Source organism: Aquarana catesbeiana, linkage group LG01, assembly GCF_042186555.1.
Source record: "Aquarana catesbeiana isolate 2022-GZ linkage group LG01, ASM4218655v1, whole genome shotgun sequence".
NCBI classification, from domain to species: Eukaryota; Metazoa; Chordata; class Amphibia; order Anura; family Ranidae; genus Aquarana; species Aquarana catesbeiana.
The window spans coordinates 447,399,697-447,423,819 of record NC_133324.1 but is presented as its reverse complement, the minus strand read 5'-3'; the positions used below and the strand labels follow the sequence as shown (position 1 = coordinate 447,423,819).

The 24,123-nt window shown below is 37.3% G+C and overlaps 1 protein-coding gene across 2 annotated transcripts in view; it reads left to right on the top strand.

The window, feature by feature from the left end:
* ADAMTSL1 (ADAMTS like 1) overlaps positions 1 to 24,123 on the top strand; it is a 527,411-nt gene that overhangs the window by 340,097 nt on the left and 163,191 nt on the right. For both annotated transcript variants that reach the window (XM_073636588.1, XM_073636596.1), the window contains exon 15: positions 5,708 to 5,837. In XM_073636588.1, the coding sequence (XP_073492689.1) occupies positions 5,708 to 5,837 (130 nt within the window). The remainder of the gene's footprint in view (positions 1 to 5,707; positions 5,838 to 24,123) is intronic.

The window sequence follows — 24,123 nt, the reverse complement described above, 5'->3', positions numbered from 1 at the left end:
GAAACACGATTGGAAGTACGACTATCCATTACAAAAATGGATCTTCTCCCTTAACAATTTGTGTGAAACAACAAGTCAGTAATATAAAGAATAATTAAAAGTGATTGCGTTTTATGTTGTAGGACTAGAGTTTTTTCCAATGGAAGAGCTTTACTAAACAAGTTTTGATGTAATTTTTTTCAGTATATTGGGTATATTCTAAGCTATGCATGACTAATGATTTTTAAGAGTGAACGAATACCTAAAAATCAGAAAGAAGATGCTGCATTCTTTAAATTATCACCTTTAGTAAAATCACAGTTTATTATAGGCATTTGTAGAAAACACACACGCCTTCTGTAGGAGGTATTTCTATTTGACAGCTGTCCCAAGAATAACTAAACTCTTAAACAGATTAAAGTGAATTCAAATATCTTCAACTCTTTAAGACAGAAAAATCCATGGCATGAACTGTACAAGTTTTCTTTTGAAACACTTAACAGCCATGAGCTCAGTAATACTACATTTAACCCAGTCAAGATAGCTTTTGAATCTAAATTTCCAAATCATTATAATTTACCCTAACCTTTAAGCACTGAAGTCTACAATAGCAAGTTAAAGGAATTTCTTGATCATTGTCCCTTAACTAAATTCAGTCCAACACAGCTGGAAGAACTTAAAGCTGAACTCTGGCCAAACAGCTAAATACACAGCTGAAACACACATATATATAAGCTGTTACCTTCCAAAAAATTGGGAGTTTTTCAGTTACTCTTGCTCTTACAATCCACACACTCCTGTGAAATTGTATAGCCAGAAGGTGACACCTGTGTTCACTACAGCAGCTGCACAGCTACCTGGGTCACTGGCCAACTTCCATCCTTCTCACTGGACAACAAATAAGCAACAGCACAATGGTAATATCATGCACGTGTTCTCTTCTCTTGTAAGGAAATTGCCAACAGATACCAACAGAAAAGCTTAGTACACGCTAGTTAAAAATTGCACAAAAGTTTTTGTAAATGGACCTATCCCACACAATTCATTTTTTTCACAGTTTAATTTACTCCTCTCAACATCTGATTTTGGAGGCTTGTACAAAAATTTTCGAAGCAACATGAACAGGAACATTTAACTTAACAGAATGAACATTTTTTAGTAAGTTAGTACAGTGTTTATCAGTGTGCAATGCAAAATAGCCCTAACTTGCTTAAACACTTTGCCCCTCTTTCTTTATTTTTCCTAATGTACAGAGGATAGCGGGAAGCTAATATAAAAACAGACTCCAGATAAAATGCATTTATTTTCTAATCTACACTTACACACTATAGATTTTAGCTTTTATCCTAGTGTTTATATTTTCTCTATGTATTATGTGTAAAGAGATCAGATATGTATGTATTATATAGCTGTCTTAATTGTAATGCTCTACAAAAAGGACAAATATATCCAACAACTAACAGCTAATCAGAATCTGGAAGCCCCCAGATCCCACCCCCCCCCCCAGGTGAATGAGTATCTAGTACATAGTACCCCTACCCATTCACCAAAAAAGTTTCACAAAGTAATAACAACAAACACACAGTTTTTGACAATTACTTTATTGAAAAATAAAAAATAAAAAAATTGTGTCCCCAATGTAAATCCTTCATCAGTTACGCCTGCCGGACCCAAAAATGAAATAAAAAAAAAATAGGTAGGGGTACTATGTACCCGATACTCATTCACATGGGGAGGGGCCGGGATCTGGGGGCCCCCTTCTTAAAGCACCCCCCCGCCCCAAAGCACCCACCCCCCCATGTTGAGGGCATGTGGCCTGGTATGGTTTAGGAGGGGGGGCGCTCGCTCATCTCCTCCCCTTTCCTGACCTGCCGGGCTGCATGCTCAGTCAGTGATTAAGAAATGCCAGATTCATACCTCTCTGAAGCTTATTGAGCAGAGAAATGGCATGCCAAGGACAAAAAATAATCTCACATATTTCAGAATTTCACCCAGTCTTCAAAAATAGTTGACAGTTGATGTAAGGTTATTGTTCATTAGATACTCTCCCCTTTCACCTGGTAAATTATTACAAAAGTTAAATGGAATTAGTACCATTGGTAGATACTGGGATTGATCACATAAAACTTAAGTAATACACCACACTAACATATATATATATATCTAAATTAATTAGAAAGACTATTAGAATTCAGCATAACATTTAGAAAATTTTATTTAGTTTAGTTTAGTGTTCACTCGTAAAAATACATAATTTAGTTTGTTGTTACGTTAATTCATTTTCGGATAATTTGTTATTTCCGTAGAGTGTCGATATTCGTTATACCGAATTGATTCGTTTTGTATGTATATCGATTTAATTCGATTTTATGTATGTATATATATTTGTGATAATGATCCGTAGTTTGGAAAGTCGTTTGTTTATTGAATCCATTAACACACACAATGACAATATCTCTTCTCCTCTGCTCAAATACAATATAACACCCTTCTCACTCAGTTCTCAGGAATGCACTTTGCCGGTGATCCAACCTCCAGCACAAAATTAATTAACTGATTGGACTGTAGGGGCAGCTTCAAATTCGTCTGACTCTGAAGCCGCCCCGTACAGCACGACTTCAGCGCGGCTTGCAAAATGACTTCTGTATAGAAGTCAATGCAAGCTGCTCTGAAGTCGCCCCAAAGTAGTACAGGAAACTTTTTCTAAGTCGGAGCGACTTGAGTCGCTCCTATTAGAATGGGTTCATTGCAATGCATAGAGCGCGACTTGTCAGGTGGCTAAGTCGCCTGACAGGTCGCCCCTGTGTGAACCAGCTCTAAGATTTACTCTGAGTTGACCTTTTCTTTCATTAGATCTTTAACGAATGAACGAATCATGTCGAATCCATTCGTTACTTTTGCTATTATTTATTTCGTACTAGTTGAAATTCGTTATTTTTTTCTTTGGACATTCGGCTGCATCTGAATGTCTGAAAGATGCAAAATTCGGCCAAATTTTGATTCATTGCAAAATGAATTGTACATGTCCAATAGCATTTTTGGTACAGTATTAGCATTCCCATTTACTATTAGGGATAAGGCTGTGGGTTAGCTTAATGTTGGGTTAAGGGTATCAGTTCCTTTATATAACTCTTTTGGGTTAACACTTATGTTTACAGGGGAGGTTAGATGCGGGAATCGTTTATCTAGCTTTCTTTAGGATTTGTCATTGGAAAGATTGCTGTCATTCTTATGGAAATGATATTATGCTGATTGTGTCTGGTTTCAATACTCCCACATCGCTCACCTGAAAAAAAGCATTCAATGAAATTTGAAGAAAATTTCAAAACAAATCACAAATCTCAAATATAAATCCCTTATTGTGCGGCTACTACAGTTCTACAGCAATAATATGGAAAACTATGGTGCTTTACTGCTGTAGGACTGTGAAGGCCCCCACACTTAGTGATTGAAGTTTGTTAAAAGGCAGCACAAAATGCAACAGTAAGAGTCTTTCAACTCAACTCCAGTCATTTTGTTTAGACGTATGTCAGATTTACACTGCTATCTATGTCTCTATTAGGGAGATTTTTTTTTGGACAGCTTATCTCTTTCTGACGGGCATGGGGGGTTAAGGTGGCCATAGATGTATGTATTGGATGGTTCAGCAGGGACCAGATGAATTTTTATCCATGTGTGGCCACTGCCACTAAACAGAAGACGATACAACGATCGACAGACCTCTTGGAAAAAAGATGCATGACAGCGGCTCTAATGGTTGCAGCGCTGATCTGTGTATTTTGATAGCGGAGGAGTCCCTCTGCTGTCAGAATACAATAATGCAGTGGTTCAGTTTTTTTCATATCCTGTGACATCCATTTCTGCTAATTCCTGGTATGACAGGGTCAGGAAGTGAGAAGAAATTCTTCCTAGTGTAGTCAGAGACAGCAATAATTAATGCTTACTGGTTGGTTGGTTGGTTAATGCTGCACTTTATACCCTGCTGTTTTGCCCGTTATGGGGTTGATTTACTAAAACTGGAACGTGCAAAATCTGGTGCAGCTCTGCATGGTAGCCAATCAGCTTCTAACTTCAACTCGTTAATTTAAACTTTGACAAAAAAAACCTGGAAGCGGATTGGTTTCTATGCAAAGCTGCACCAGATTTTGCACTCTCCAGTTTTAGTAAATCAAGCCATATGTGTCAAAATAAGAATAAAACACAAATTTTGCCAATATCTAAAAAAAAAATCCTTTTTTCCGGAGCGTGCTGGTAAGAAATCCAGTTTTCTAAGAGGAGCTGTAATATTCAGGTGGACAGACTACTTATACCTACGTTTCAGATGCTTTTTTTCTGCTAAACACTGACGTTTGTAATAGATAACCATTTTAACAGTAAACACAATGACAGCTTTGCATGTTGTCTTGCTTGATTGCATAGAGTTCTCTAAAACACTGATTAAAACTTCTGAGCCCTATGGGTGGTCACATCATCAGCATCATAAATAGTGTGCAATGGTTTGCTAAACAAAAGAGGTGCAAGCCTATATTCTGTTTCTCTAGCCACATACTAATTTGTCTGTGGATGACAAAGACACCATTCACAATGCAGACAACCTTACTCTTGTCCCTTTGGTTGTAGAACAGTTGAAAAAAAAACCTCCCAGGTTTCTTAAAGAATTACACAGTGTGAGCGGGAAGCCGAGCCGAGGACGTCCTGGGAATTTGATATGCATCAAATGCTGCTGATAAATGTTCTCTTTTATGGTTACTGCCAGGATAAAATAAAATATGACCACAGTATGTATATTTATCATGTGTTGTCAACATGTGATCTTGGATTATTGTTGGGCTGAAATGCTGGCAGTAGTGTGCCAGATGGAGATGCTACATACAATTGATGTGAGTTACGGTCCATGACAGCAGGAGATGTTGGCCTTCCATCCCTTGCTTTTCACAATAAGCCTGCATAGCAAATATCTAAACCTAATGAGATTTGTCAAGTTTCACATTGCCAATACTCACAAAATCATCATGAATACCTACTGTAGGCTCTGTCACCTGAACATACACATGGTTCTGCAGCAGATTTTTATCTCCGGCTGCTTGTTGAAAGGAACCTAGTAGCACTACAGCCAACATTAAAACCCTTACTGCTCCCAACTTCCCCTTCAAGTAAGTAAATATCTTGCTGATTAAACCCAAACATATAAATGTCGAAATGTCTTTTTTCCTTTCAAGCACACATTGCATTCTGCATTAAATTACCATGCTCAAGACTTGTTCGTTATGGAATCTGGTGACGTTTTTAGAGGCTTATTGGCACAAGAGTGTTTCCTTTCAGCTCAGCTTGGCTTTGGTTAATGTGCCTCGACTGCCAAAAATAGGTGAAATATAGAAACTTACACTCTCTCTTTTCGCTTCCTACACACTATCCCACACACTGGGAATCGTTTATCTAGTGCCAGGTTGGGTTGATTTTGCACAAGTGATTCCATTTTAACTGCATCTGTATTGTTTTTAGTTGCGTTTCTGTGTGTTATTATTTCACCACATTTATGCTTTATAGTTTACCTAGTTGTCATTAATTAACAATCAGTGTGTTTTTGGCAAATGCTGCATTGCATGGTTTTAATTCTGCTTACTGTATGAAATACATTTTAAGGCAGCCATTATTCTCTGTACTTAACTCACTGAACTCCGTACCCGGATGTTGTTATACATGGGATTTTTTTCTTACATTTCTGCAGGTGTTCAAGAAGCTATAGTAGTATGCTTGAACAAGCAAACAGGGGTAGCCATGGGTGAAAGTCTGTGTGTGGCCATCAGACGGCCTCCCCCCCTATTAAAAACTTGCAATATGGAAGCATGTCCACCAAGGTAAGTCCACTGTATATCTCGTTCTCTATCCAACTGTTGTTTTCAACATTTTTGTTAAACAATATACTTGATTATCATTTATTATTATAAAATAACTTCATCATGAATAGGTTCTTATGTAACATTTTTAAGATTGTTCATCTGTATATGACAGTACATATGTATTGCTAACTATTACTATTTCAATAACAGATTGATTAGTTACTGAGAATCCATGTGTCACTTGCCGTGTATAGTGGTTTGGATTGGCCCATGCATTTCTACATTTCCTTCTTTTAAAAAATAACGTTAAAACCCTATTGAACTTTTACACTGCAATAGCTCATGTTTGCTTACTGATTTGAGAGAGCTCTAGTTCAAGCCAGGGTTCTTTTCAGAGGCACTTGTGCTTTCAAGAGAACAAGTGTGCTTCTCTACAGCATACTGTCCAGGCACAGTCCTTTCTACTCAGGCTGTGGCTGCATTTAAAAGAAATTGAGCTGTAAAGGTCCCTTTACACTGTCTGTAACCTTCCTGATCCAATGGAAATGGGAAATACTTGGTGAAATATAAATTATAAATTAATTTCAATTCTTACCAAGTTGAAAATACTTTAATTAAATATTTACTTCCTTTGTTAATTGTCGGTAAATACATTTTCCGTTTTTGCCGCTAAAGATAAACATGAAATGAGTTGATATTGTGGTTATTCACAAAATGTGTAAAGTTTTCATTATCTAGTATTCTTGTCTCAAAGTTTGCCATTCTTGAATTCAAATAATGATTTTTTTGTGTGTGTACAACAAGGAAAAACATTTATACAGACCTGATTGGTATAGATGAGCCAATAACCACACTCAGATTAGGACATCATCTGCCTGCCTCTCCATCTCAGCCAATTGGAGGAGGGCTTATATTCATAAAAATACATGGTTTTCTGTGAATGAGTGAGCTCAGCCCAACTTAATTTTGTTCCAAGAAGTCCCCGCACTGCTGCTGGTGTGCTGTATACTGTATGTAGCTGATGCTAAATAAAGTTTATACAGGGCTGACAGGGAGGGGAGGTGTGCATGTGTCAGTGAAAGAAATAGTTCATTAGATCAAAATTGGTCTAAACAATAAAAGCTGGAGTTAGGTTTTAAGAAGATTTACTCTCTTGGTCAGCTGAACAGAAGTCATAGGAAATCCAAAACTGAATGAAAAAGTTTAATGAATGAAATTGAATGAAAATGTTAAAAGGGTAAGTTCACTTTCGTGGGGGAAAAAAATAGCAAATAAAGAAATAATAATTTAGTGTATACAATTGTGACACAAGTCATATTGTAATTGAATGTTATTAAAAACAACCTTTCCTTTTCAATCTGCAGCCTCTGTAATTTTCTCTAAATGCATTGCAATATGGCTACCTGGAGGTGTTCTGTACACAGAGTGTGCACTGACTACTCCCCATAAACATAAATTCCTGCTTGTGTGATTGGCTCACCAATTTTCCCAGAAGTCTGCACTAAGATACAAGTCAGATTTCAGGCATCCCCTGCAACAAAAAATTAATTTTTGGGTGAGATACTCCCAGTAGAAACACATCTAAAGGGATGCAGACTCAGCAGCTTTCCTCATTAGTGCTGTGCAGGTGTACACCTGATAGATAATTATGAAATCACTCCCATTAGACCTACTCAGCACAGACAAACACACAGGGATTTCTTCAGAATAACAAAAGGTAGGAAACTGCAACAAAGGTTTTTATAATCCTTACAATGTACATAGATCACCCAGAGGGGAATGTTTTTTTCTCAACAAAAGTGGAGTTATGCTTTACATGGGGACCCCTGTCTTAAGTGTCATCTGAGGTCTAAGTCTCACTCTGGAGAGATCACCTCTCATTTCCTGTTGTCTCTTAAGGACAGAAAGTGAATGGAAGTCTTCCTAGCTGAACAGATACAGCAAAAAAATCTGACAGGGACTTCAACCATAATGTAACAAAAACTTTGTCAGCTCAGCCCCACAGTAATGATGCTTTGGCTATTAGGGATGTTATGTCCTTTTAATCCTTAACTACTTCTCACCCGGCTAATGTACATAAACAGCTGGGTGGGCGCTCTCTCCTTCTGAGTGGACGTTCAGGACGATCCCGATGCGCTTGTGTCACCCGGACACGGCGCATCTCCGATCGGCAGGAGGGCTCTGTGATTGGCCCTCCTGATCACATGACGGCCATGTCCAATCACAGCCATCATGTGATGTAAACACAGAGCCGGTTGCTAGGCAATCGGCTCTCCTCACACAGAAGTTGTCGGTGAGGAGAGGAGAGGGAATCGCTGCAGCCGGCTGGTGATCAGTGAGTATGAGCTGTTTTTTACAGCTTTTTACTCACTGATCTTCAACCTAGTGTCACCACACAATGTAAAACACACGTGTCCCCACACAATGTCCTCAAAACACATGTCCCCAAAACACATGTCCCCAAAACACATATCCCCAAAACACATGTCCCCAAATAATAAAAACACCTGTCCCCCACATATGTCCCACTAAAATCACATGTCCCAATGATTATCTGCACACATATGTCCGTGATCACCTGCGCACATCTGTGCGTGATCATTTGCATGCATCTGTCTGTGATCACACGAACCAATTATTATACACTTAACGGAATTTTTTTTTACCAAAAGCATGTAGCAGAATACATTTTGGCTTAAATTTATGACAAAATTCGATTTTATTGAATTTCTGTTAAAATAGAAAGAAGAAAATATTGTTTTTCCCAAATTTCCACTCTTTTTTCGCTTATATCGCAAAAAATAAAAAACAGGGTCGTGAATAAATACCACCAAAAGAAAGCGCTATTTGTGTGAACAAAATGATAAAAATTTAATTTGGGTACAGCAGAGCATGACCGCGCAATTGTCATTGAAAGTGCGAGAGTGCTGAAAGCTGAAAATTGGTCTGGGAAGGAAGGGGGCAAAAGTGCCCAGTATTGATATGGTTAATTCCCTGAGTTAGTTTATGCCTTATTTTTTTCTTACTTACTTACTTACTTACTTACTCTTACTCTGGACAGCTGAAAAGTGCCAGGACACAGTAGGCCAAACTCTAGAAAGAAAGATATGGGTTCTTTAGACAAAGTAGCTTTACTGCTTTAACAGGTGATTGCTTTTAGTGATTACTAATAATCCTATGGGGTTGATTTACTAAATAGTTCACTTAGTCCAGTGAACTGTATTCACTTCTGTCATCCATTGCATGCAATGCATTCCCTAGTACATGACTGGGTATTTGAAATTAATATAAAAGCTGAACAGCTGAACTCCAGACAAACATCTAAATACACAGATGAAATACATACATAAAAGCCGTTTTACCTAACACGGGATTTATTTTTTTGCCAAATCATTCCTGAAATTTATGCTCACTCTGCTCTTCCCTGTTATAATCGTGTTTCTAGGCAGTTCATTTGAATGCAGCGCACCTGATTGGCTGTCATTGCTAAGTGCTGATTTACAGGGGATTTCAAGAAGCTGATACCAAGTCAAATTCAGGTTGTTAACTAGTTGCATTTTTAAAATACATTTACTGATGCATTAATGAATACAAAGCTGCATTCATTTGTTTCTTTTACATCTGCCTTGAATTTAGTTTTAACTTGGCTAAGTTAACATTCTACACCTTCAGAATAGCACCTTTACATGATGAAGGCTGGTAATTCCAGCCTGGCAGTTGCAAATATACAATTCACATAAATGTGCACACTTATATCATTAAAAACAGCCAGTGTAGATGTTATTTTCTTGTCACTTTATATTATACATGAACGTTGGTTTCAATTACTAGGAGCGTATTTAAGAGAACAAATGTTTTTTGTGGCAGGAGCCCTGTAGATTCCTATAAGAATTACCTTCAGGGATGAAATTCTCTCTTAGGAAATATTTTTTTATATTTAGATCATACACTAAAAAATAATAGGCTCCACTCCAATACCAACTCATGCATCCCACTATTGACGTGGCCACCCACTGTTAAAGCATATATGGTTTGGTATGAAAATGGCTGGGCCCCTTATATGCCTTGCCCTCCAGCTAAGGGAATGTTATGCCGTGTACACACGATCGGACATTCCGACAACAAAATCCTGGATTTATTTCCAACGGATGTTGGCTCAAACTTGTCTTGCATACATACGGTCACACAAATCTTGTCGGAAATTCCAAACATCAAGAACGCGGTGACGTACAACACGTGCGACGAGCCGAGAAAAATGAAGTTCAATAGCCAGTGCGGCTGTTCTCCTTGATTCCGAACATGCGTGGAACTTTGTGCGTAGAAATTGTGTACACACGATCGGAACATACGACAACGGATTTTGTTGTCCGAAAATTTGAGAACCAGCTCTCAAATTTTGTGTGACGGAAATTCCAATGGAAAATGTCCAATGGAGCCTACACACAGTCGGAATTTCCGACAACAAGCTCCCAAACATTTTCCGTCGGAAAATCTGACCGTGTGTACGGGGCATAAGTGTGTATACCTGAAGACTGTCAAAAAATGTAAAAATGAAAATAAACAGACTAGTCTTTATTCATAAATATCCACTGGCTTCAAATCAGATTGATCCAGGTTGAATCTCAACCTTGGTGACTCAATTTATCCATCCATACTGACCACTCATTTACATTTTGAAAAGTATTTGTGATTAATAAAGATTGACATATATGTATTTTTTTATTAAATAAAAAAAAAATGGAGAGCCTCTCAAGGAAATTTAGGTGTTGTAGATTTACAACCTCTGTCTCTGTGAGAGGGGACCACATATGAAATTTGTGGGGGAATTTACAAACGTTCTATAAAAATGCAAAGTAATCAAATGGCAACTTTTACGCTTAAATCATAAAACATGCTGAAAATATGTGCTTAATCCTCTAACAGAGTTTCCTGTTGTTTTAAGTGCTCAAACATTTGTAGACTTAACAGTTTTCATCTGCTCTAAATAAACTTGTATTACCTAGAAATGGCAGAGTAGACTTTATTCTAAATGTGTTTTAGGTTCAATTCTCCAGGCTGTGAAAATGGCACTGTCTGGCCCTTGAGATAATTTACAAAAAGTGTAACTCTTACATGAGTTTGAATCCTTCTCAACTCAATCCAAAACCAGAAAATAAAATTTTCACTTTTACTTCTTTTTAAATACACTTCAGGATTAGGGCCCCCAGAATTTGGGAACTCATTTGCCCCATACATTGTTCTAAAGGTTTTCTTCACAAATATTTTACATAATTTAATGTGATTTTAACAGTTTTCTATACGTATGTCATCAATTACAAAGTAATACTATTGGTTCTCAGAGCATCTTAAATTATGAGCTGCACTGTTGTGGCAAAGCATGTACAGCTAGCTACTCAATAAAGAAAATCTTCATAATGGGTCATTGTTTTTTTAGAGTACTTTCAAGACCCAGTGTTACGGTACAAGCTACACATGTGGTGCAACAGATAACAGAGGTAGTGAAAGCAACAATGTTTTCTGAGGGTTGGTGTTATTATAGGGAAATGAGTCAGAAAATGTAATTGTGTAAAAGATGCAACCAGAAATTGTGAGTTGTTAAACTGTGTTCAAGGCAGACTAAAATCACTTGTATCTCTTTTCGTTGCACTGAAGTAAAAACATTTTTAAATCATTTTTCTTCAAAAAAAGTTTAGTTAATGGGGAGTTGTTAATTTTCTCTGTAGAGCTTGTGCCCTAGAATGTTGACAGAATCTAAATCTGAAATATTGCTCATATTGATAAAATGTCCACCGATTAGCAAATTCAAGTTTGAGAGTTTTTTAGTTTAGCATTTTGTTTTCAAATGGTCTAGAGCCTCAATATTATAATATATATATATGTTGTTATCTAAATAAAGCTATAAGGAAATAAACCATTGTTACCATTATCTGCATATATGAAAACCAGTTTATTTAACTTTATCACACCTGACTTACTTGTCTGCAGTAATGAAATATTTAAACACATAGGGGGTTATTTACGAAAGGCAAATCCACTTTGCACTTGTAGTGCAAAGTGCACTTGAAATTGCACTGAAAGTGCACTTGGAAGTGCAGTTGCTGTAAATCTGAGGGGTAGATCTGAAATGAGGGGAAGCTCTGCTGATTTTATTATCCAATCGTGTGCAAGCTAAAATGCTGTTTTTTATTTTCCTTGCATGCCCCCCTCAGATCTACAGCAACTGCACTTCCAAGTGCACTTTCAGTACAATTTCAAGTGCACTTTGCACTTGTAGTTTGCACTTGTAGTGCAAAGTGGATTTGCCTCTAGTAAATAACCCCCATAGTCTAGTAATTAACTGTTTTTGATGTAAGAGAAAACAAGACTTTGAACAGACGTAATTTTTATTTTATTTATTTATTTCAGGTACTTATATAGCGCCGTCAATTTACGCAGCACTTTACATATACATTGTACATTCACATCAGTCTCTACCCTCAAGGAGCTTACAATCTAAGGTCCCTAACTCACATTCATACATATACTAGGGACAATTTAGACAGGATCAAATTAACCTACCAGCATGTCTTTGTAATTCATCAGATATGGGGCTGAAGCTGCTTACCATTGAGCAATAAAAGTGTGTTTTTAGGGTGAGTAATAGCATGAGCATGTATATCCTGTGAAAACTGTCATATTTATTTTTCAATCCTCAAGTGTTTTTAAAAACCGAAACTAAAACCTGATTGGAAAATGTATGGGGGAAGTAGAAATGCACTTCAAACACCAGCAATGTTTAGACCTATAGTTTCACATTTCTTCAAATTGTAAATGAGGAAACAGAATTGTGGTTTGTGTTTTGTAGGCACCATTCTCAGATTCAAGAACCTTGAGAAGGTTGTGGTGGACAGGGGCAATGGCACTGCTGCCAACTATTGCTGTTTTGAAGCACGCAATCTAAGAGTGCTTTGCTTTTTTGATATGCACATCAACCAATCTATAGGGAACTCTTGGGTGGAACTTAGAAGCTCGCACTTACCATTGTAGAATTGTACAATAGGCAAAATATTCTTTAAACAACTGTCACGGTAGCAAGTGTCCCCAATAAAATATGGTCCCTCTATTCCTGTTTTGGTGACAGCTACATTTTTTGTATTTCTTACCACTTTTCTCAGTGACAAAGGACACCAAGACAAATAGAAAAAGTGCAAAGCACTTGTATAAATTATACAAAATGGGTACTGTGGGGCATTCACACATACAGAATTAGAATAGATGCTGAGAATTACTCCAAGGGCATGAGAAAGACTTAGATTTTGACTTGACAAATCTTGGTTTGAAAAAGCACACCACACACTGTATTTTACTCCAGTGTAAGGTAAATAAAAAAACAGGCTTCAGCTCAAATCCCCACTCATCGGCCCATCGGTCATGTCCCTCTGACATGTTTCACCCACACTGGGCTTAATCGTAGAGTTCTCTACATAGTCAGTATAAAGTATAACTAAAGGCAGCACAAGTCTGTTTACGTAACTGACAGGAGGTTCCATATACATTCAATAAAAAGCTGTTATCTGTGTTTTTAGCCTTATGCGCTTTTGTTCTCCATTTCTAAAGTAGATGCTCAGGCAGCACCAGGATGTCATTTCCTTTCTAATGTCTAAACATTCCTTTTGGTAATTGTTGGGCATGGGCGTGGCTTGTCATGGTTTAGTGACCAGGACTGTGCTGGGATACGTGTGATTGACAAGCAAGGGGCAATGTTGGCTGCAGTAAAAGTCTGGTTCAAAGTTATGCCATTGCGTCATGCTGTAGTTCTAATAAACTCAGCTGATGCATAGGGTGATAACAGTGTGGTCATCATTTGACTGCAAGAAGTGAGAAAAGGAACTGGCCAATGCACCCATCAAAGGTATTTTTTAATATTACTGAGTAAATTTGCTAAAATGAACACTGTTACTGAACTTATCATAATGAGTAATATATTTTTGTTTAACTATAGACCACAGTTCTATTGTAAAGCAGAACTACACTGCATCTGAGCAAACCAAAAATGCTATTAAATTCATTTTTAATATCCAAGGCAAGCTCATCTATCCATCCATTCATGTCTCCATGTTTTATTCATTTTGCTGTGAAATCAACTTGAAAACCATCCCTAACATTTCTGGCCATGGTCATCAAGGGCAGATGATTCATGTAGCATTTACTTTCTGGAATCCATCTGCCTTTAGCTCAGGCATACACGCAGGAGGATGTGCTTAGCTGAGAAAAACCCTCCTAAACTCCTGAAGACTACTGGGATGTATGAAATCATTTGCCTAGGCCTGGAAACCAGGAAGTAAATGATGAAATGTAAAAAAAATGTAAAAAATTTAATGTTAGCAGCAAAAGGATTAAAGATAATCAATGTTGATTGAGACACACTTTCCAGCTTTTTTTACCACTACTATTCCTTTATATTGGCTTTTAAAATTTACAAATGCAGCAATTTCAAAATTGGACAAAAGGTTTAGCGCTGGGAAACACCTTTTGAAAGATAAAAAAAATCATTTTATATACAACTATATAGTTTAAACCAAAATTAGACATTTGGGGGTTATTTACAGAGGCAAATCCACTTTGCACTACAAGTGCACTTGTAAGTGCAGTCGCTCTAAATCTGAGGGGTAGATCTGAAATGAGTGGAAGCTCTGCTGATTTTATCATCCAATCATGTGCAAGCTAAAATGCTGTTTTTTATTTTCCTTGCATGTCCCCCTCGGATCTATAGCAACTTTACTTCCAAGTGCACTTGCAGTGCAAAGTGGATTTTCCTTTAGTAAATAACCCCCATAGTTCCAAATCAGGGACAGTCCCTCGAAATCAGGGACAGTTGGGAGCTATGATTGAGAGTTGCAGTTCCGCTGTAAGAATGAGTTGACCACTAACCTGCAAGACCAGCCTGTCTAATACAAAACAATAGCAGCTTTCCTTACCCTACTCAATATGCCTTGGCACAATTAATACAAATACTATGTAGGTTTGCTGAACAAGCTTTGAAAATACTATATCTATAAAATGGTAGGTCACATCCTAATAGCTGCTAAATCCTTCTGCCCAAATTATATTGATTACTGTAGAAAATAACTCAACAGGATATACTGTAACTGTGAACCCCATTTTGCATGTTCTTTATTGAAATAGAAATAACAGTATTCAGCAAATATGACCTTCCTTAAACAAAAGTTTAATAGGACCAAGATCTGGACTGTGGTATTTAAATAGTCATCTACCGTATACAGAAATAGACGACCACAGCAGCTCAATCACTCAGCGTGGGTTACTGTGTGAAAAGAATTTGTGAGATGTGTTGGGATGTGGAAATAATATGAGAAATAGAAGCCAGATGGTTGGATTCAAAGGAAATACCAGGCAATTTCTGCAGCTTTACTTCAGTTTTATGTAAAGGGGTACTCCAGCAAACGGAAAAATACTTGTGTACTTTTTTCTGTTGTACTAATTTACTCATTGTAGCAGTATTACTTCCCTAAGGTATATTTTTCTATTCCTTTGGGATACTTTATATAGCTATAAGTACATTTAAAGCCAACACTTTTTGGATAGACTAGGAGATGGTCAAACCCCTAAGAGATTTTTTCTTATCTATTTATGTAAATTTCACTTTCTGCTGTGGAAACACAACAGTAAAGCCCCATACACATGGGCCAAATATCTGGCGGTATTGACTGGTTCAATAGAAACCGACAGTCATTCGGCCTGTGTATATGGCTGCCGGTCCAACACAAGGGGCATGACCAAAAAAGGTCTGCCAGTCGGGATCTAATCAAAGCTCTCAGCCAATGGCTGAGAGCGCTGACTGGTGTGTTTTTTTGGGGGGCACCCCCCTGTCAGAACACAATAGCTCAGCGGGGAGATTGCTGTACTAACAACAGGATCTCCTCCCGAGCTCTTCAGTTTTTGTTTCAACCTGCTGGATTGAACGTAAAAAAAATGATAGCGTGTACTAGACTTTAGAAGAAATTTCTTCAAATTTAGGGGAAATCTCTCCTATTGTTGACACTGAAACAGGTGTACCCACTAAAAGATTTTCCCCATATTCCCATTGAAGTGACTACTATAAAATATTAGATTTCCCATCACTTTTGGTCCCTTTGACAATGGTCACCAGGTCAAATAGAATACATCTGCCCAGCATGAGCACAGAGAGGGTTTCTAAAGCTTCTCCACTGTATTCAAAACTATTAACAGGAATGGAAGCACATGGTTTCTTGCGCCTCATTTAAAGTCCCAAATAAACCCCTTTCTCATTGTGTTCAAAACTAGAAGAGGTTTTCACTTTAGTTATACTTTAAATATAATTTATATTTGATGTATTTTACAGCAGTACCTCAAAACCTAGAACAAGAGGTTTTTAGTTTGCTTGCAGAAATGTGAACACAACTTGACCCATATTTAAATCTATACTTATTTTCTTAGGGGGCAATGGCTTATATCATATAGATGCCCTTTTTATTTATGTATTGATCTATTTATTTATTGTTATTGTCTATATGGCCTGATATTTGCCAGAATTGTCCAAGAGCTGGTACACATTTAGAAATCTGTTTAATTGAAAAAGGCATGTCATTTGTCTGTCATGCAGGGTCAAGTCTTAGAAGAAAACATGTTTAGACGTGTGTTTTAACTCAGACAATGATAAAAGTGAATGGAACTGCCATAAATACAAATCAGTAAATGAAACAATGTAGATCAAAGTACATCTAGCATGCTAGCATTAACAATCTTTGTCACATATACATACAATTTGTAAAACAGTGTGATATGTTTTTCTTTGCATATGCTCAGAAACAAGGGCTAGTTACTTGCAATGAGATTTTATGTTGATGCGATGACAACTTACGTAAACAGAGACAAGATTTGCATTCAACAAGCAATCTACACTTTGTATATTGTTGACATCTGTATATACCATAAATATAGCTCCACTTAAGGTACTACATGTTATTATTTTTAGAGAGTGAAGGCACACGGGCCCCTTTTTTTTAAGCTGACACTTTTTGGATTGAGGATCATTTGTTATTTCCACAATGTTTAAAAGTGAGATGTGTTTTTCTACCATATTTTGTTTTTCCTTACTTAATATTTCTAACACTGCAACCAGGCTGGTCAAAAGATTGGGTGTATAAGATTTCAGCAAATCAGCTTCACAGCTTCTATACTTAAGTCACTGGGGTTGATTTACTAAACAAAAATAGACTGTGCACTTTGCAAGTGAAGTTTCACTCTGCAAGAGAATTTGCTCCAGAGTTTAGTAAAGGAGGTGAGGCTTCACTATGCAAAGAATACCCAATTACATGCCAGGAAAATATAAAAGAAAAACAAAAAACAAAACAGCATTTATGCTTGCACGTGATTGGCTGGTGCAAGTCAGCGAGCTTCCTTTCATTTACTACATTCTGGAGCAAATTCCCTTGCAAATGGCAACTGTACTTGCAAAGTGACAAGGTCTATTTGCCTTTAGTAAATCAACCCCAGTGATAGAAAATAACAACAACACATAACATGAAGAATACTTTTAACTGACTGCAGTAGTACACAGCAACAATACTGCAACTCCATGTAATGTGTTTTGTTGCAGTGGATTCACTGGGGTTGATTTACTTAAACTGGAGATTACAAAATCTGGTGCAGCTCTGCATAGAAACCAATTAGCTTCCATTTTTTCGTCCAAGCTCTGTTGAACAAGCTAACGTTAGAAGCTCATTAGCTACCATGTATTTGTGTGCTCCAGATTTAGTAAATCACCCCCCTTGCTACAAATCTTGTATTTCTGCATTAAGGAAGAGTGTCTGATCAAGAAAACCAGGGTGGGGGTCCTGTGTAAACTATCCATCCTACATATCTAAAGTACATTGTTTCATCACTGTCATTACTGACAACACAAAAAAATCAATTTCAGAAAGACGCATTTGGCTAAAAAGTGGCTTTTTGATCAAACATAATCCTCAATAATACATTTGGTTGTCTTTTTTATTCTCAATGCATACATACCACATTCAGCTTAAAATTTCAGTGAATGTCAGTGTAGAGAGTATATCAAATTTAATGAGTAAAAATCTTTATTCTACAAAATAACAGGCTTCACAACCACCTGACCAAATATCCAGTGATTCCAGTTTTATGATGCATGTAATACAGTTAATTCAAACTTATTGCAGCTTTGGTTAGAGGTTTCTGTGTGGCATTAATCATTTTTTAATTTTGTAAATCCACTACTACTAAAAAGCCACTTTAAAGGCTTCACAGCACTAGATGGTCACAAATCAGCATTAACCTGTCCATGACAACATTAATACTTTACAGTGCACCATACCCTCTTTTAATCAGATTCTTTCCTTTAATTGTTCTTTGCACTTGCCCAAGTGGAAAATTGTGTCTTATTATACAAAAGCTTCTTTGTACAATGGTATTACTGTTGGTTGCCACCATGGTCTCCAACGTCAATGTTCAACTGCAATGCAATTATTATGTCAATAATAATGTAGTTAAAATATGGTAATTTTGCATTTAATTTCAAGAGCAGTGTTTTCACAATGTACACGATACCTTATTCATTTAATTTATTATTAAATACCTGTGGTTTAAAAATAATGGTTTTACTAAATGTTCAACAGTGATTTAAAGCCCAACTCCAATCAAAATGTATCTTGTATTAGTTTTGGATAAAGTTAGAACCTCTGTGAATATTTTATAGCTATTTCTTCTCACCTCTCTGTAGTCGCCCCAACAGGAAGTTAGGTGAATCTCTTTAGGTGTAAAAGCACCAAATAAAATAAACCTTTGAAATAGAGTGGGGAAGGGCTACAACCTCTGCTAGTTTTAAATTGTGATGTGTATCCAGTGGTTAGGTGTTTCTCACTTCTGTCCGTCACAGGATGAGGGTAAATATTTCCAGTGGGAACAGACAGCAATACAAACCTGACAGTATTTTTAGGTCCTTCCCACTTTAATCAAAACTACACATAAAGTAGTGGCTTAATAAGCTCCCATTCAAAAACTGGAACAAAAGTAATATAAACCATTGCAACCAGTCACATTTTAAATGTCTGTTTTACTGTAAGGAACCTGATTTCTCAGGCCCCAGATGGTAAATAAACATGTCAAGGTTCAGATTCACAATGAATCGAGCAGGGGTGTTTCAGGAATTGCTGACATTTTGTCAGTCTGTGTCCATGTTCTGGCTAATTCCATTATGCTGATTTCCGAGCCCAATCCCTGTGTCTTTTCCCAAGGCCACATTCTTTTAGAAGGGGTTGGGTCTAAGGCTTGAGCACATGTGACAGTACCTGCCTACATACCAAGCTACTTAAAGGAGAAGTATTGCCAAAGGTGTCAGCTAATGTCACAGAGCCGGTCCAGGTTCTGCAGGGATCCCAACAATAATTTTGGCATCCGCCGACATGCCTGGTCCACAGCTGGCTCAGTCTCTCAGCAGGCCACTGAAAGCCTGACCCAGCTGCTCCCGCTCCCAGCACAGCCCAATGCTCCAGTGAGTGCTCAAGGGGCAGCGCAGAGAACTGATGATTGACAGTCAGTGCTCTGTGCTCAGAGTGGACCCGAGAACTAAGTGGTCTGTTCTCGGTGTTGAGCCGGAAGGGGCCAGCAGCAGCATTGGATCAATGCTGAATCTACATAGGTGAGTTATCATCTTTAATCTTTCTATATCATTAGTGCTGCAGTGAGGCTTCACAACAATTGTTAACTCATTTTTTATGAATCATTATCATCCCCATTCTCTCTAGATCAGAGCTTACAGCACTACTAAGTTTGATTTCCCCTTATTATCATCATCCTTTATGTATAGTTATATGCATAGAGAGAAAGCAAGAGATGTATAGACTAAGATTTTTTACAGCTATTACCTTTCTTCTGCTTCATCATATTTTTTGTGACTGTCCAAAGTTCAAAACGAATGTAAGAGTCTATCTCTGTCATTCCTAGCCTCTCTGTCTGGCCCTTCAGCAATCTTCCTGGCTGGTCCAAGATGCCAATGGTGCTGATGCTCCTTACTGACAAAAACAAAAAAAATCTCCAAGACTGCAATGTCATTGACAAAATACACTTCTTTAGAAATTTTCGGTTTCAATAAGTTTTTATTGAGAGTTTGTAATAGGTTATAATAATGTATCATTTTAATGGTAGCATATTAAAGTTCAATGGCAAAAGACAAGAAATGAGTCATAACAATCCTGAGAACATCGGAACTCCTTGTTTTTTTAACAAATGCATGGAAGTTCATTATATAATAGTGCTGTTAGAGAATTTATATTTACCAGCTGCTTCGTTTTCTGTATTAAAATTTCTAAAACTTATCCAAATCAGTATAATACAGGAGGTGTTAGAGCCCCTAGGGGGCTTTAGTTGAGTGAAGCAATGGAGAAAGAAGCTAGTGAAAATTAAGGGGAGAATGGGGGAAGGAGAGGAGTGGGTTTATGAGCATGTCCATTACGGCACCATGCAGCCCACTGTCTGTTTGATAGTTCGTATTTTGCAAATGTTTGATAATCAAGAGAGAGAAATTATTTTTATTAAATTGTGAGGGATGGAGCATTAGTTTTTCATTGACCGGATACCAATCCGTTTTTTTTACAGTACTTCCAAAGTTGTAGGGAAGCTAAACCACTATGTCTTCAGTAAAGTTTGCCTTTCAGCTATAAATATTATATTATTATTATTATTATTATTATCATTCAGGATTTATATAGCGCCAACAGTTTGCACAGTGCTTTAAAAAATGAATACAAATGTTAGTAACTTATATGTTTGAGTGTGCCTGCTGAGATCCAGCCCCAGAAGCATAGGTCAGAAGCCCTGGGGGCAAACTTTGCTAGCGTTTGGGGATCATGTACCAGAATAAGAATAATTAGTAGTTAGCTTCTGTGAAAAAGAACCCTGTAAAATTGTAATTTGGGCACTATTCTACATTTTTGTTCAGGAATAAATGGATGATGCTTGTGTGGAAAACTAACAGGAAACATGTTTTAATTATTACACCAAACGATTGTTATTTACTAATGTTAAGATGTTCACTCATCTTTACATAATACAGTAGCATTGTTGTAACAATTACCTTTTCTAGTTATGCTAAAAGCAACTAATAATTGGAATACATACACCTATAGAAAATGAAAAGAAAAATAGCTGCGCTGAAGGTTATACAGGTTATAGTGATACAATAAAAATAATGAAAATATAATTGCAAAACACAATATTGTAAATGTTGTGACAATACAATATAATCTTCCATCACCGTAAGGAATATGCGCTTACCAGAGGCAAGCAAAAAAATACATGCTTTCTATCTACTTTTGTCTGTAAGTGCAATCTTTATCTTTTATTAATAAATTTTACTACGGTAATACACTATGGGAGCTTCGTTTTTGTTTTCCCGGCCAATACATGGCACCCACTTCCATACATGCTAGCGGGTGGCGGCTACACGGAGTTCCGGTTGATGTTTTGAGGGATCCATCCATGATCCCCACACTAAAGGCCTTGGCTGGGTTATAGCCGCAAGCTGTTTTTTTGCTTGCCTCTGGTAAGTGCATATTCCTTACGGTGATCAGCATTCAATGGTGGTGGAAGATTATATTGTATTGTCACAACATTTACAATATTGTGTTTTGCAATTATATTTTTATTATTTTTATTGTTATTTATAATATTCACTCTTGTTTTGGGTCATCATACCATTATTATTTTAATTTTAGAATTTCACTTATTTGGTTCACATTGGTTTATCACTATAACCTGTATAACCTTCAGCGCAGCTATTTTTCTTTTCTTTTTCATTTGCTTGTGCATTAAACCTGTTGACTAGATTATGTCACCCTGGGTAATTCACTATTCTATATACACTGTTTGTATGTTGGTAATATTATTATAATTATTTTACATACACCATCATACCCTGTAGTGCTTTACAAATGGGTGTTTAGATGTGGGGTTTTTTTTCATACATTTTATTTTGAAAATGTTAAAAATGTCTGGTTGGATGGTAAAGGTACATTTCAGTTCCCTTTGAGCAATCATGCAAACCAGTTTTGCACAATCATTGCATTGACAAATTAGACCACATTACAGAGCAGTTTTGTAATCTTGGATCATGGAGGTCAGCTCATACTAAGCAGATTTGTGATTCTCTCTCTAATGGAACACTGTGCACAAAACAGCTGCTTTGCAGACCTAGAACCTGGAATGTTCACGTGTTTTCTCTAATGTCAGCTGTTTGGAGCAGCATCCATGAAAATGTGTGAGCCAGCTAAAAACAAAGATGGTGCACTTCCTTATTTTTTGCACATGGTTAATTATATCCACATTTCTATTTTTAACAGTCAAAGTTTACCACTGGAAATAAAGACTAACTGTATGGTATCTCTTGCTCACATGACAGCACTGCAGTCAAAGGAGAACTGCATATATAACACACATCACTATGCAGCCTGATAAAAAAAGGAAATAGTATATATAACTTTCACAGTTCGAGATACCCTCCCAGATTCTGTTTTTCTCTCCTTTGCCCCAGAGGAAGTCACTTAAGAGAGCAGGTTATAAGGTAATAAGTGCCACACTTCACACACTGTAGTGCAAAGTAGGAATGGCTTAATTGGCATGGTCTAAGGTTTACTTCACACCTACTTGGTGCATTATTAATTAAAAGCTCTCATGAGCATTGCCCTCTGCACCCTCATGTTTTGGATGGTATTTGAACTGTGCTTTCATCCTTAATTTTGTAAAGCACTGCACAAACTGTTGGTGAGCTATAAATCCTGTATAATAATAACGACACGTGTTATTTTGCATTAAAATGCATTACGTTAAGGCAACCCATTAATTTTCAATTTGTTGTCCATGCAAGCCAGTGAACCAGAAAACTCACCTGGCCCTTTTTTAGCAACTCATACAAAATGAATGGTGCTGCAGTGCACTAATGCATGCATGGTATGATGCCATGCAGTGCAAAGACACACTTGTTACCACAAAAGTTGTGAAGTTAGGCATGATAAAATAGGTACAGTCAGAGAAAAAAATTATATTCACAAAATCTTTTATTATTTTTCAGTACAGGAATGCTTGACCTTACCTGCAAAACAATATTACAACTACAACTTACTAAGAGAATGCATGGTAAAAAAACACTATCAAAGGGTGCATTTGTTTAAAAAGTATCAAGGTAGTACAAGAGTCTGTTATGGACTGATCAAATGCCACACATTTAGATTCAGCTCATATATTATACACGATCATTAAAATATTTTTCCAACACCTGTAATACCATGACTCATTGCCCACAATCTGTTAAAAAATAAACTATGCTACCAATATCTGATAAGCATTTTTATATGAGATGTTATAAAAGGTAAGCATTGTTGATAGTGTTCTTTTGATTTATCATTTGAGAATATGATATGCAAAGTTTAGTTTTTGGCTTCACTTCAGTCAGTGGAGCAGTAATTGATTATTTTTGGCAGTCAGGGTTCCTAGCTGGGCGTTTGATTCCTATCACCTGCTTGTGAAAGGAACTTCCAGAATATAAGGCAGGAACAGTCAAATGTTCAGTATATCATACCTCAGCCATTCCCTGGAAGGAGGTGTTCAGAACATGGCCGGGGAGGTGATGAATGATTGGGAGGCCTTTGCAGTGTTCTTCTCCACAGTTACATAGTTAGTCTGGCTGAAAAAAGACACAGGTCCATCTAGTTCAACCAATAGGAAGGAAAAAGGGAGGGTTCCAGTTCTCCTGGGGCTGCTGTTCCCCTGGAGAGAGCTACTGAATCAAAAATTGCAGTCTGGGTCTCAGCAAGAGTTGGGCTGAGGGCTTGGAGAAGATTGCTAAAAGATTATTTGCTGGAGGGCACTGTTCTTTTAGGTCTGGAGAAGGATCTTTTATCTCCCTCACTGAGGATCTACATGTGGATGCTGGGTAGTAGACAGCTCCTGGGACATTGTGAGTAAAACCTGATTTAGGACTGTGCCTGTTCCTGCAAGAATTTTCTTAATTTGTCCTTCCATAGATTGCTATTATCTTGTGACCCTAAACCCCTCTCTTGTTCATGTTCTTTAACAATGATTAGTAAAAAGACATTCCCCTAGATGAAGCCATTATTGTCGGTGTGCATGAGACTGTATTTGTGACTGATGGCCTCTGTACTAAGACCTGGGCATATCCTCAGCGGCCCCTAGGGGGTGAGCACTACAGATATATGTGTCTCCCTACTTTACCCAATGTATATGTAGCTACAGGGCTCCAAATGGCCTCCAA